Source organism: Xenopus laevis, chromosome 2S (assembly GCF_017654675.1).
Source record: "Xenopus laevis strain J_2021 chromosome 2S, Xenopus_laevis_v10.1, whole genome shotgun sequence".
In the NCBI taxonomy this organism is placed as follows: domain Eukaryota; kingdom Metazoa; phylum Chordata; class Amphibia; order Anura; family Pipidae; genus Xenopus; species Xenopus laevis.
In genome coordinates, this window is record NC_054374.1 from 118517929 (window position 1) to 118531583 (window position 13655).

The 13655-nt window shown below is 40.0% G+C and overlaps 1 protein-coding gene across 1 annotated transcript in view; it reads left to right on the forward strand.

Annotated features, from left to right (window-relative positions):
• Positions 1 to 3972: 3972 nt before the first annotated feature.
• Positions 3973 to 13655, forward strand: part of dach1.S (dachshund family transcription factor 1 S homeolog) — a gene marked incomplete at its 5' end in the record, with an annotated part of 231580 nt that continues 221897 nt past the window's right edge. The window contains 1 exon segment of the mRNA NM_001096718.1: positions 3973 to 5030. Coding sequence (NP_001090187.1) covers positions 4210 to 5030 — 821 coding nt within the window.

Sequence of the window (13655 nt, forward strand, 5' to 3'; positions counted from 1 at the left end):
TATTTCCAGCAGGTATTAACATTCCCTCTCGTTAACTTGAGAGCAAAAGGGCAAAAAGCGACTGCATGTACAATAAATGAAAAGCAGCAGTTGAACATTTATCAGTCTGCATGCACAATGCCAACACATGCACGTAAATGTTTGATGCAGATCTCTGGATTTCACTATTGATTTTGTTTGTTTGTTTATTTGTTTTGCAGTATTTCTGCTCCAGTGACACAGCCACAGTCTTCATTCCCATCACTTAGCAGCTATCTTTACAACTGGTTTTGCTCAGCCATCTCCTATTCTGGTCTATTGAAATCGTTTTAGAACAGAAGTAATTTTTTTTTTCCTCATTGCAATTCATTATTTCCAAATGACAGAATTTCATTACCCGAATATTTATATCAAAACGCAGAGCAGAGATTATTCCTAAACCATTGGTGCCCCTATAAATTTTATATTTCTCAAATAAAAGCTCTGCAAAATGTTGCAATAACTGCTGGAATCCAAACATGCTAAATAAATAAGATAAGCATTGGAAAGGAACGATCCCAAACTGGCAGAAATTGCATGGTAATTACATTTTTATTTGATCCCACCAAGGCCCCCTAACTGTAAAGCAAAAAAAAAAAAGGCAATTTTTCTGTATTTTTGTTTGTTTTCCTATCTGCGGGAGCTGCAAATGAACAACGTTGCTAGTTTGTCTTTATTGTTGAGCCCGGGGAGCGAGAGATTGCTGTGCAAACATTACAGCACTAATGCCTGCAGTTGCTACTCTGGGTATAAATTATTGATCAGCCGGATTATTGCTCTTTCTGCTTAATGGATACAAATATCTGCTTGAGCAACTTTTATGACCTGTTGATAGATGAATTAAGACACGTTGTGCTGGAAACAAGCGAGGATTGGCAAAGTAACAATTAAATAAGAGCACAGGCTTTGCCACTGTTAATAGCGATAATCCTGCTGCTGGTGAGTCGGAGATGAGTCGAATTTCCCTAATTTTGGAAAACAGGGTGTTTTAATACAGTCACCGCCGGTTAGTCATAATGAACTCGATCACCAAAAAATGCTTTTTCAATCTACTTTTCCTATCCCACTCCTGTAACTCCCAAAAGATGCTGCGTCTCCTGTTAATTTACCTTGCAGGCGCACTTTACGCAACCAACTGGTTCCCTCCAAGGATAGAGCCTGTTGATTGTTAAGATTTGACAGCAGAGATCTAAGAAATAGCTACTGTCATAATGACCCCCGTGCTAATTGATTCCGTAGCCAGTGACCTTACATAATGCGTGGCCAGTACAATGGAAGAGAAGCGCAGGAATCACTGCTGGGGGGGGGGGCTACAGAAAACTGGCAGTTGGTGGACGCACCGGCGCACTTTGAGTGGAGCTGTGGAATGCAGGGGAGCTGAAGGGTTTCATTTTATTAGACGCTTACATGGGATTGTCATCACGTGCCTCTGGACAGTGAGTCAAAATAGGTCCTGGCATTCCAAGTACAAAGAGGCCCAAATAGTCCTCCAACAGCCCACTAAATAGTGACTGTCTATGGGACCTAACTGCTGCCCCTCTGGCATTTGCCAGAACCCACAGCTTGCCAGTCCAGACAAGGCTGCCTGGAGACAATAATGTCCTTGACTTTCATGGACACATACTCCTCCCCAATACCCATTCCTACACTGCCAGAGACATGACCCTGCCAAGAAGTTGAACCAATTGTAACTCTCCCACCATCAGCCTGTGCTACATTGAACCCAAAGTAGCAGCTTTGCTTTGGCATCACCCTTTGCTTTGTGTCAATGCGCAATTGCAGAATTTTGCACTGAAATCCATTTCTCAAAAGAGCAAACAGATTTTTTTTTAGATTCAATTTTGAAATCTGACAGGGGGCTAGACATATTGTCAGTTTCCCAGCTGCCCCAGTCATGTATGACTTGTGCCTGCACTTTAGGATGGAACTACTTTCTGGCAGGCTGTTATTTCTCCTACTGAATCAGTCTCAGTGGGACTTTTACTGTTGCATGCTGTTCTTAGATCTACCAGGGAGCTGTTATCTTGTGTTAGGGAGCTGTTATCTGGTTACATTCCCATTGTTCTGTTGTTAGGCTGCTGGGGGGGGGAGGGGGTGATTTCACTTCAACTTGCAGTGTAGCAGTAAAGAGTGACTGAAGTTTATCAGAGCACAAGTCACATGACTGGGGGCAGCTGGGAAACTGACAATATGTCTAGCCCCATGTCCGATTTCAAAATTGAATAAAAAAATCTGTTTGCTCTTTTGAAAAATGGATTTCAGTGCAGAATTCTGCTGGAGCAGCACTATTAACTGATGCGTTTTGAAAAAAAACATGTTTTCTCATGACAGTATCCATTTAAATATGCGCCATTGGTTCCTTTGGTTAAATGGCATCTCCGGGGTTATTTCATCAATGCTATTAATTTTAAAAAAAACATTTTAACCTGTATTTTTCTCCTGCCTTTATTAATTCGGTAACAAGAGCCTGCTACCAGCGTGGGATGAAATCTCATATTGTTGTAAAGGCACAATGGAATATTATTTTTGGCCATTAAAGTGTATAGGGTTGCATCATATGTAGCAGAGCTGGCTGCTGAGATAAATGTGATTTATTTGTACAACCCCCCCCCAGCAGGAAATAATATTGTGAATATTGTCCCAGGTTTACCATAGGCTTCCATTTATATACACTGTACATAGCAAGAAAAATCTAAATACAGCACATCTGTTTTCCATGTGAGCAGGAATCCAATATGATGGTGTAAATAAGATAAGAGGTATTTACAGAGAGTGTGAGGGGATGTTATTTATGGCATGCAGTGTATCAGTGCTGGCAGAATGATACAAATAGTGGCTTCCAATAAATATAGAGAGGAAATTAAAGGCTCCTTAATTAGTTTGGCAATTAAGCATTCTGGGTCGCATGTTAATCAGCCCAGGCCTTATCAAAGGACAAACAGAGCGATTTGCAAAGCCTTTGAATTTTAAACAGCCTTATTGATTTCAGCACAATAAGTCATCTCCTGACACAAGAAGGAAATTCAAATAGTTACAATTTGCAGCCACAGCTACTGTAAATTTGAGAGAAAAATGGCCTCCCTCTACAATGTGACAAGCTTACAAAATATGGCCCTGCTTACTAGTCAATTAGGCAAGAAAACAAGAGGAGATGTGATGCAGGGACGCAAAGGCACCAAACACATTCACAGTGCTGGGAAATGAAAGGGCAAGTGTGTCTTTGCACCACTCAATTAGATCTTTTGGATATTCTGAAGTCCCAGGCAGGGGAAACTTTGCCAAAGATTAAGTCAGGTTTATGCAGGTTTTTCTACATCATCAGTGACTTGTCCTTTTTCTCTCTTCTTGTGAGAGGCTGATCTCCCTGTCTGACCAACTGCCTCTGAACTATAACTCCCACCATTCCCTAGTAGCCCACGCTGGGACTGGAGGAGACATTTAAAGACAGTTGGATGTTTCAGGACAGACTCCCAACTCGTCAGTTCGAATGATCTCTGGCAGCTGATTGGTTAAGCCATTGCCAAGCGATCAGGTCGGACGAGCAGAGGCGACAGACGTATCTCCATCTCATATAAGTTGTGTGTTTCTGTGCTAAACCAGGACACGTTTCCTCTCAATCCTCTATTCAACACAAGGCTGAACCAGAGGCACTTCTTATAAGTGTGGGTCGGAGAGGCAAGAGGAGGGCTGGGGTCGGGCATCCCATGTGAGTACAAACACAACTCTTATAAACTTTCACTTGTCATTCCCCAAACTGCCAGGCAGATAGAGGGCAGTTGTACGGAGGTAGCAGCAGGCTGGCCGGCGTGATGCTCCGGACTCCCAAGGCACAGGGCTGGCTGCATGAGAGGGAGCTTGTGGGCTGAGCTCCTCCCCCCTCGGCGAGCGCTGTGACAAGAAGAAGTAGTGGAGTAGTGAGGAGCCCGCACTGTCTGCCTGTCATTCACATTCAGTGTGTCTGTGCGACCCTGCCTGCCGCCCCCTCGCCTCCAGTTCTGAACTTTCCGCTAATCCTGGGAGGGCGCCAGTAACGCGCAATCAGTGGGGCGCTAAGGGGTCCCTGCTCCCTCCTTATACCCCTCAGTCACTACGTCACAGCTTGCTTGGACTTGTTTATTATTTGCGGATAGAAGCTCAGTAACTTTGCCGGGAAGCCGCACAGTAAGATCGGGGAGGCAGTCGTATGCGACCATGGCTGTGCCAGCCGCTTTGATCCCCCCGACTCAGCTGGTGACTCCTCAGGCAGCGATCTCTTCCTCTGCGTCTTCCTCGTCCTCCTCCTCTGCCAACTCGACTTCTTCGGCCAATAATTCTCCTTCGCCTTCAGTCGCCCCTTCCTCGTCCGGGCAGAGTTTGTACCGACCAGAGCCGCTCGCTGCCACCACAGTTACTCCCAGCAGCCTCAGCGGCCCGACTCCCAACCTCACGGCCAGCAGCGGCAGCAACAGCCAAGGGTCCGGGGCAGCGGCGGGGACTGGGGGAGTTGGAGGAGGAGGAGGAGGCAGCAATGGGATCCTGAGCAACTGCAACAGCCCCAGCACCACCAATAGCAGCAACAGCAGCCACCATAATAATAATAACCTTATTATCCCAGGCAGCACCTCAGCCACATCCAGCAGCACCACATCCACCAGCAGCAGCAACAACACTCCCACCTCCAACCTGCCCGGGAAGCCCGTCTACTCCACTCCGTCCCCCGTGGAGAACATCCCCCAGAACAATGAGTGCAGGATGGTGGAGCTAAGAGGGGCCAAGGTGGCTTCATTCACGGTAGAGACCTGCGAGCTCATCTGCCTCCCCCAAGCTTTTGATCTTTTTTTGAAGCATTTAGTTGGGGGGCTGCACACAGTCTACACCAAACTCAAGAGACTGGAGATCAGCCCAGTGGTGTGTAACGTGGAGCAGGTGCGGATCTTGAGAGGCTTGGGGGCCATCCAGCCTGGGGTCAACCGCTGCAAACTCATTTCCAGGAAGGATTTTGAAACCTTGTACAATGACTGCACCAATGCCAGGTGAGTACCCCCTGCACCCGCTCACACCTGTGTCACCCAATGGTTGGATCCAGGCATGGTCACGGGGCCTTCATAATACTAAACCTTACAATTAGATAAAGTGTGCACCTCTATCAAACATCATTGTACTCATTAATACAGTTATACTGCCTGACAGCAGTGCAGTCACACACATGGGACAACTTGCTTTGTGATTCTCTAATGTTTTATGTGCTGCTCCAATGTGTCTCTTTCATATAGGGAGTCTGATCTTCCCAGTAATACCTGTTCCTATAACCCAACCTTACACATTGTCAGCATTGTATTATGTAGCAGCAGCTGGAGTCTGTGTGTATCATCCTACAATGTGTATCATCCTCCACTGTGTATCATTCTCCAGTGTGTATCATCCTCCAGTGTGTATCATCCTTCAGTGTGTATCATCCTCCAGTGTGTATCATCCTCCAGTGTGTATCATTCTCCAGTGTGTATCATCCTCCAGTGTGTATCATTCTCCAGTGTGTATCATCCTCCAGTGTGTATCATCCTCCAGTGTGTATCATTCTCCAGTGTGTATCATCCTCCAGTGTGTATCATTCTTCAGTGTGTATCATCCTACAGTGTGTATCATCCTCCAGTATGTATCATTCTCTAGTGTGTATCATCCTCCAGTGTGTATCATTCTCCAGTGTGTATCATCCTCCAGTGTGTATCATCCTTCAGTGTGTATCATCCTCCAGTGTGTATCATCCTCCAGTGTGTATCATCCTTCAGTGTGTATCATCCTCCAGTGTGTATCATCCTCCAGTGTGTATCATCCTCCAGTGTGTATCATTCTCCAGTGTGTATCATCCTCCAGTGTGTATCATTCTCCAGTGTGTATCATCCTCCAGTGTGTATCATCCTCCAGTATGTATCATTCTCCAGTGTGTATCATTCTCCAGTGTGTATCATCCTCCAGTGTGTATCATCCTCCAGTGTGTATCATCCTCCAGTGGGTATCATCCTCCAGTGTGTATCATCCTTCAGTGTGTATCATCCTCCAGTGTGTATTGCGGTTCTGCTTTAGAAGCACTTGGGGGGGGGGGGTCACTGTGTAATAGTTCATTTTGCCACTGCCATGTGGTGCTGAATTTTCCTAAAAACGGTCTTTTCCACAAGTTTTGGAGCTGTATGTGCATATCACACTAGCACAAATGATCATAAGGCTGAGGGGGTAAAAGTTTATTAAATTCTGTAGCAACTTCCAAAACTGAGAAGTCCTGTGGACTTCAGCATACAGTCCCAACAGCAGCAGCAGCAACATGTATCAGTAATGAGGGAATCACTACAACTGTAAGGATATTGACTATTGAAGGATATTGATAGTGTGGTGATGAGCTTAGTTAATATTTGAAGCACACATCATTTCCGGTGGGCACAGATTTTACATTGTGCTGACCTACAGTATACCTGGATAGAAAATGAAATAAATACATATTGCTCTGTTCTGCACAATGTTGTCAGCCATATGGCAGCATAAACATGCCGTTCTCTCTTCCTTGGCCTAACTTGGCCATTCCATACTTAGTCCACAATTGGCTCGGGCAGTGTTCAAAGCAGCAGAGAAGCTAAGAAGTTAAACTCCCACAGGCTCTATATGGAAACAGAATCAAAGTGCTGAGCAACAAGCTGTAGTGTATACATAAGGCAAATGGTTAAGGACTTGGGAATTGAGAATGGTATCTGTAGGGGAGCTGATAAAAGTGAGAGGTAACAGTCACTGAATACTAGCTAGGGAAACTGAGGTGTATCCTTGCAAAGTTGCAATCAAATAAAATAAACAGCACTTTAGGGTAGTGCGAGTCTGCAGAGAGTTTGAATGTGTGACATATGGCAGCCAGAGTTTAGCATAAGTGGGATGACTTGGTTATGATATCATCATTTATCAGCTACTGGAATCCACGTGGGAATGAAAGGCTTGGATTTGAGCAAAAGATCAACTAACAGTTCAAACACCCGAGAGTTCTTTTTCCCCAGGGGTCTAATCTTAGTTATAGTAACACTCCTGAAAGTAAATCCCACTGGGTATGAGCAGTTGAACCTGTACATTGCAGAACACGATAAATGCAAGTCAATCACCAGTGGTCAAACTAAAGTTTATTCTATCTGAGACATTAGGAAAGCTGGGAACATTAAGTTCTGATACAGTGTGATGATAGGGCCAAATTAGAGCAATTGCACCCAAAGGACAAACAAAAACAACAAAATGCAGTGCCCAACTCTTCTTCCAGCCTTTATCAATAAGAAAAAAGCTTAATTCTGAGAAGTCTGCTATCCCCATTAAAAACATTGGAAAATAATTGCATTTTCAGAAATCACCATTCACATGATGTATTTAATAACCTGATTTGCCATTAATAACCATTCTGCTGTTTAGAATGATTTTAGTAACTTAGCCACTAGAGTTGGGCGAATTTTTTCATTTTGACGCCCAAAGACTTTAATGGGCATCAGCGACCTTTCACCGGCGGCAAATTTTTGGCGAAACTAAACGGGTCAAATTCGCTCAAGCCTATTAGCCACATATTCTGTTTGATAGAATAAGTAAATACTAGACTTGTTTCTGGTCCTAGTCATTGTACGTGACGCTTCCCAGGAGCATGTGGGGTGCTAGAAGTCATTTATTAATCACATTATTCCTCGGAGTGTAGGTAACTGCCGTGGAATTTTCACTTTTCGACGTGTGTGAGAGCAAACACCATCTGCAAGCTGTTAAGATCATTCACTCCCTCTGATGCCTTTATCTGCAAGGCTGTTAGTCGTCTTTAATTGTGTTAAACTTTAAAGCCAAATGTGTATCCTCCATTTAGTCATACTGTTGTGAGTGTTAAGGAATATCAAGGTAGCAGATCCAGTGTTCATAGAATTCATCTATTTAACTATGACTGTTATTCAGAGAGGATGAACAATTTGATATTATTATGTGTCCTAGACTTCGGGACATAGTGACATAGTTAATCTGGGTTGATAAAGGGCAACTGTCCATCAAGTTTAACCCCTTCAAATGATCACCAAGCACATACAGTATACATACACAAAGCTAATGGTAGCCCCTGAGATTACTATAAAAGTGTTTAATGTTTGTACATTTTCTCTTTACTGTCCTTAAAGAGCAGAGGTCCATTTCCCTAATTGTTGATCTATTTGTTGTTAGTTTGACCTTCAACCTTATATTTTTAATATATTATTATTTTGTCCTGAATATTTGAATAAGTCCTCCAAAACTTGGCCAGAAATGTGCCTGCTATCAAATGCAGTGCAGCAAACACAACTTAAGACCAATTTGAAAACGTTCCCAAGCATATTACATTCTAATTATATTTATCTATATTTGGTGCAGCTAGCTGATATTCATATTTTTTTTTTTTACAATTCTTTCTTTGACATTTTTTAAATTAAAAAAAAAAAAATCTTTTCAAGCAGTTGTTATTTCAGATTAGTTGAAGCACAGCTTAATTACGTGAGAGAACTCTTTACTTCAAAGATTGTTCATCTTTGCAATTATAAGTGTCAGTTGTTTGAAACAAGTAATTAATGATTGGTCTGGTGGATATTGCCAGAGGAATAATATTTTTGTTTGTGAGGTTTCCGACTGCTTTGTGAGTGAAACTGTGCTCTGTAGCTCTGCTCTCAATAATTTAGTGTTCTCTAAGGAGAATTGAAACTTGGTGTGCCTGGAGGCAGGCTTGTGCCCGATACAGTCACTGTTTAACTCGCTGTCAGGTTGTCTTTGTACATGTGTTTTTTGGAGCGCAGGTGTAAAAGTCACAGGTGGTCTCTGTAAGTCAGCACTTTTTACACTTGTGAATTACACGCTGCGCTTTCAGCTTGCTCAGAGTTGGAGAACTGTTTATTCATTTAGCACAAAACTGTATCCCTAGAGGGAATAGAAATATTTATGTTTTTAGCAAACCTAGAGCAGGTTATTTTGTACCGAGCTGGGGAATATGTTGGTGCTTTGTAACTATCTGTTCAAAATAATGATTATAATAGTGATAAGAATATTCATGGTTGTTTTACTTATTGATTCCACATGTTTGTTATTGTGAAAGTTTATTATTGTGAAGTATCAGTGTAATTTTTTTACAATATAAATTATTAGTAGAATTAAATTAGTTTCTGGCAATGAACTGCCTCAACAAGTTTACTGAATCTGGATTATACTAAGATGCCCACCCATAGGGGAAGGTATGCATGGCACACAAGTGATTTTACTATTTCTTTTTATAGTCACAGACTATTTGCAATGATTGTCAAGTGTGTTCCTATGAAAGAATTGTTGGTCAATTGTTCAAAAAGGGATTTAGATGGTTTCCTAAAGGGTTAAAATCTGACACTGCAATGTCACTTCTCTGTCTTGACTCATTTTCAAAGAGAAAAGAGACAATTGTGTTTATAAATTACACCTTCAATACATATTCATTCTGTTTTCCATTTATAATCAATTTAGCAATGATGTGCCTGTCTCTTCTATTAACCCCTTAACTGCTAAGGGTCAATGAAAGTCATTTCAAACATGGCAGCTAAATGGGTCAATTCCTACGTGTGCTTAGCATACGATAAAACGGTTGGTTGCATTGATAAACTAGCTAAAGAGATATAGATGCCTGGGGACTCTGAATTGATTCCTTAAGCTTAAATAAATAAGCATTAAATTAGAAAATATATTTCTGTTCTGGCTCAATACATGTTGCATCTAAACTGATTCTGAAATAGGATTAACAATAGAAATATTGTTCTAGTAACTTACAACATAGTTTACATTTAACTGAGTTGTGGTTAGAGTACATATTCTAGTTGTTGCCCAGTGGGTAAGATGAGCTGCCGGGTGTATCAAACCAAACCGTTTTCTAATGCTCGTACAGGGGTTAAATGGTGTTCACGTTGAATGTTATAAGAGCTAGAAGCCACATTCTGTTGATCTATTATCTTTGGTAAGTATATCTTCGAAAAATCCATATCACCTGTCATAATCAAAATTTAGTATCTATAGATTACCTTTCCAAAGGCCTTCAAAGCAATTTACACTTATAGCCATTCTGTTACTACTCAATTACAGCTGAATGGCCAGAGGCACAATTAAATGCAGCTTGCCCAAGGTCAGGCAAGGAGTCACTAGGACGCTGCTAGGAAAACATGCAAGATTCTTTTTTACTCACCTGCGGTAATTCCTAGCTAAAAACCTGCTCGTGAAATGGGTTATAGTTGACTGTGGCAGCTGAGCAAACTGGTGAATAATCATCAATATATATAATTTAACTGTAGCATTCAGAGAGCCTAAAATTCAGCACCAAAAAACAGGATATGACGAATATAAAGGGAGTGTATTAATTTATTTTAGTGTGAGAAGTGTGTATTAATTTATTTTACAATGTAAAGTGCAGCTGAATAATGGAAAAATAAGGCTTCCGTTCTGGAGTAAATTAAAGGCATGCAGTGCTTTTAAATAAAAATGATATCTATGTACTGTTGTAGCCAAGCATAGACTGACAAGCATTGCCTGTAGGAGAAAATATAAGATAATAAAGGTTCGATGGAATCCTGTAGATATTTAGCAGCAGAAGCAGATACATAAAGGACTGATTTTCATGCTTACTTATGTTTAATTGTAGCTATATGGGTGTGTTTGATATATATTATATTTATATTATAATATATATATAAAAAAATAAATATATATATAGAGAGAGATAGAGATAGAGGTAGAGAGAGCAGAATATGTATCTACTAAAATAAACATTCCTTCCAATGACATTGGGTGCAGCAGAAAGCAGTGTGATGTATCACTTGTAATTTAGACATGGATCCTCAATCATGTCTTATTGCCAATTAGATGTGGCCTACTGTCAGCCTGGAAGTGGGTTGGAATTGATTTTGACAGCACTAAGAAGTGGCCCACTTGGACTGGTTCAGGTAATTTATATGCATTTATAAAACAACTACGACTGCCTTTAAAGACCATGTGACGGTGGAACAGTGACTGCCGCGCTGCAGATGTATTTCTTGACAGCAAAAGTGATTTATTTCACATTTGTAAACTGTGTTCCTCATTAGTATCTCATAGATTAGAATGTGATACCCAAGGCAGGTCTTTGATTGTGGTTTCACTAAGAGCGCTGTATTAAAAAAGACCTCAACACCAACATCAGAGCCCAGTGTTTGTTGAGATTTATTTTCAGGCTTTTGAGGTGGTTTGCCCTCTTAGAAATATTTACTATTTTCTAATAAAATGCTTTCCTAATATAATTACTGATGACAAAAATGGTGCCTTGTCTAACGTCCCTAATAGATTTGTTTTGGTTTTTTTTTCGTTCAAACTGTCAGCTTTTCAAATACACGTGGATTTTTAACCAGCGGTGGTCCTACCATGTTTCAAGATGTCTAAGAGCCCCAAGGGAAAACAACTTGACCTGCTTTTATGAAACCATAGAATTACATTTATTCAAGTCGCCCCATGGGATAATAGTCAGCAAATTCCAGGACAATCCCTTAAGAGTCCTAGATGTCACCCTTATATTCATTTACACATCTATGATTACAATTTGCATGTACTTTATAAAACTGTTTACTAGTAAATGTAACCCTCCACTATCTTAAAATCAAAAAAATAAAAGGGGAAATATATGTGCGGTCAGGTATAAGAAATTCAGTTCATGGAACAAATTTTGTTTGCTTTTTGTTCTGTAAATATTTAATTTCTTGGAAGTAATAATTATCCTTTGACCACTAAACAGAAAGACAGGTATATGGAATTGTTATGTATTGTGTGCTGCCTGTTTAGCATGCACAATAGCATATACAGTAAATTACCCAGGATCATTTTTTTCTGTTCTTAGTAGAAGAATAGAGCAATAGTGCTCAGATCCCACTTACTGTATATAGATGAATTATTTGCATAGTAATCTATAACCAATTCTTTCCTTAAACACAACATTGTTTTGTCTGAATTCATTTATTGACGTGCTTGTCCAATAGACATCCAATATACAAGGGGTTTGCAGACCAATATGTAGCAAGAATAGAATCGATTTACAATTTCTTTTTTTATTGCTCATGACAAATACATATAATATATATAATTTCTAAAAGTATTATTTTGAGATTTAAAGAGTTGCAATGTAGCAAAAGTGAACATTTTATAAAGAATATTCCTTGTACATATATATTCCTTTATATATATATATAAAATCACACCGGCTTCTGTACATATGTATGTACGCATGTATTTATGGTGGGGATATCAAAAGAAAGTGTGCTAGAAGTGGCATAAGGAAGGCTGGCCCAGTACAGAAGGGGGCTCCGTGGGCTAATGACATGGATACTGTTTGTTTTTTTTTTTACACAAGTTGTTTATGATTTGAGGAACATCAGGGAAATCTCTTGATCATATTCACATCTGTTCCTGTCAATGTGGGTGCTAAGATACCGGTCACCCAGCAACCATGTCCATGAGGGAATATAGCTGATAATATCTTCAAAAAGGAATGACAGATGTTAGATTATGATGAAAGACAAAATGCATGGAAAATGAGCTTCCTAGAATCAAAAATTTGTTCAAGCGCCTTCATGCAAATTAAATGAATATTGCACATTTGCATGCAGTCATTTATATTTCTTGTTCACTCAGGAAAAATAAAAGAAGGTACATTTCGAAACGCATTCTCCCCGAGTAATTAACATACAAGGCAATGACTTTTTCTTAAATGGGATTAACCACCTGGGTACGTAATAAAGATTGACAAACTCAATCCAGGTTTTCGAAGTTAGAATATCACTGTGAGAGATGAATTTCCAAAAATAATGGATTTAAATTCATAGCTGATAAAATATCGATTTTTGATTGAACTAAATTTGTAATTATGAAAGCCAAAGCGATTAGGGGAAATGGGCAGGTTTAATGGTTAAGAAAAGTGCATGAAATCTACTCGAATTCTTTTAATGTTAGACACATTCGATCTCACATTATATTTATAATTGGCTAATATTACAATAATTCCATTTCTTTTAACAACATGATTATTAGAATGTTCACTCAACAATGAAAGTTTAGAGGGGGGGGCAAAAATGCTCTTTTGGAGAAAAGATGTTGAGCCTTCGTTTAGTAGTCTCTAATGTGGTCACGTAGAGAAATTGATTTTCCTCAGAAATTAATTAATTTTTCATATCGCCTTAAGCTGCAGTTAAAAAGAGTGCATACTTGCCTGTTTCTTTTTTTTTTCCAGAAATATTGCCTAATCATATTAATACCATTGCCCTAAGGATGAAAAGATAATTGTACAAATGCATTTGGAAATATGTATCAGTGAGTATTTATGATTAAATTATGCAAATAACCCAGCTCTCTGCCTTTCCAGACACAGATTGTCTAATTAGGATTGATATGCTGAATAGATGTTCCAGAATTTGAATACAAGCATGTCCAAAGAGCAGAAAATTGAAAATGACAAGGCTAAAAGTTTTAAGTGTGTGCTTGCTATTTTACAAATGCTCATGTTTATTTTCTATATTTCATATTAGATTGTGTCCATGTCCTGCATTATACTCTTTTCAAATTGTACAGAAGGAGCAACTGAAAAGGATATTGACAATAGCCCAGCAACATTA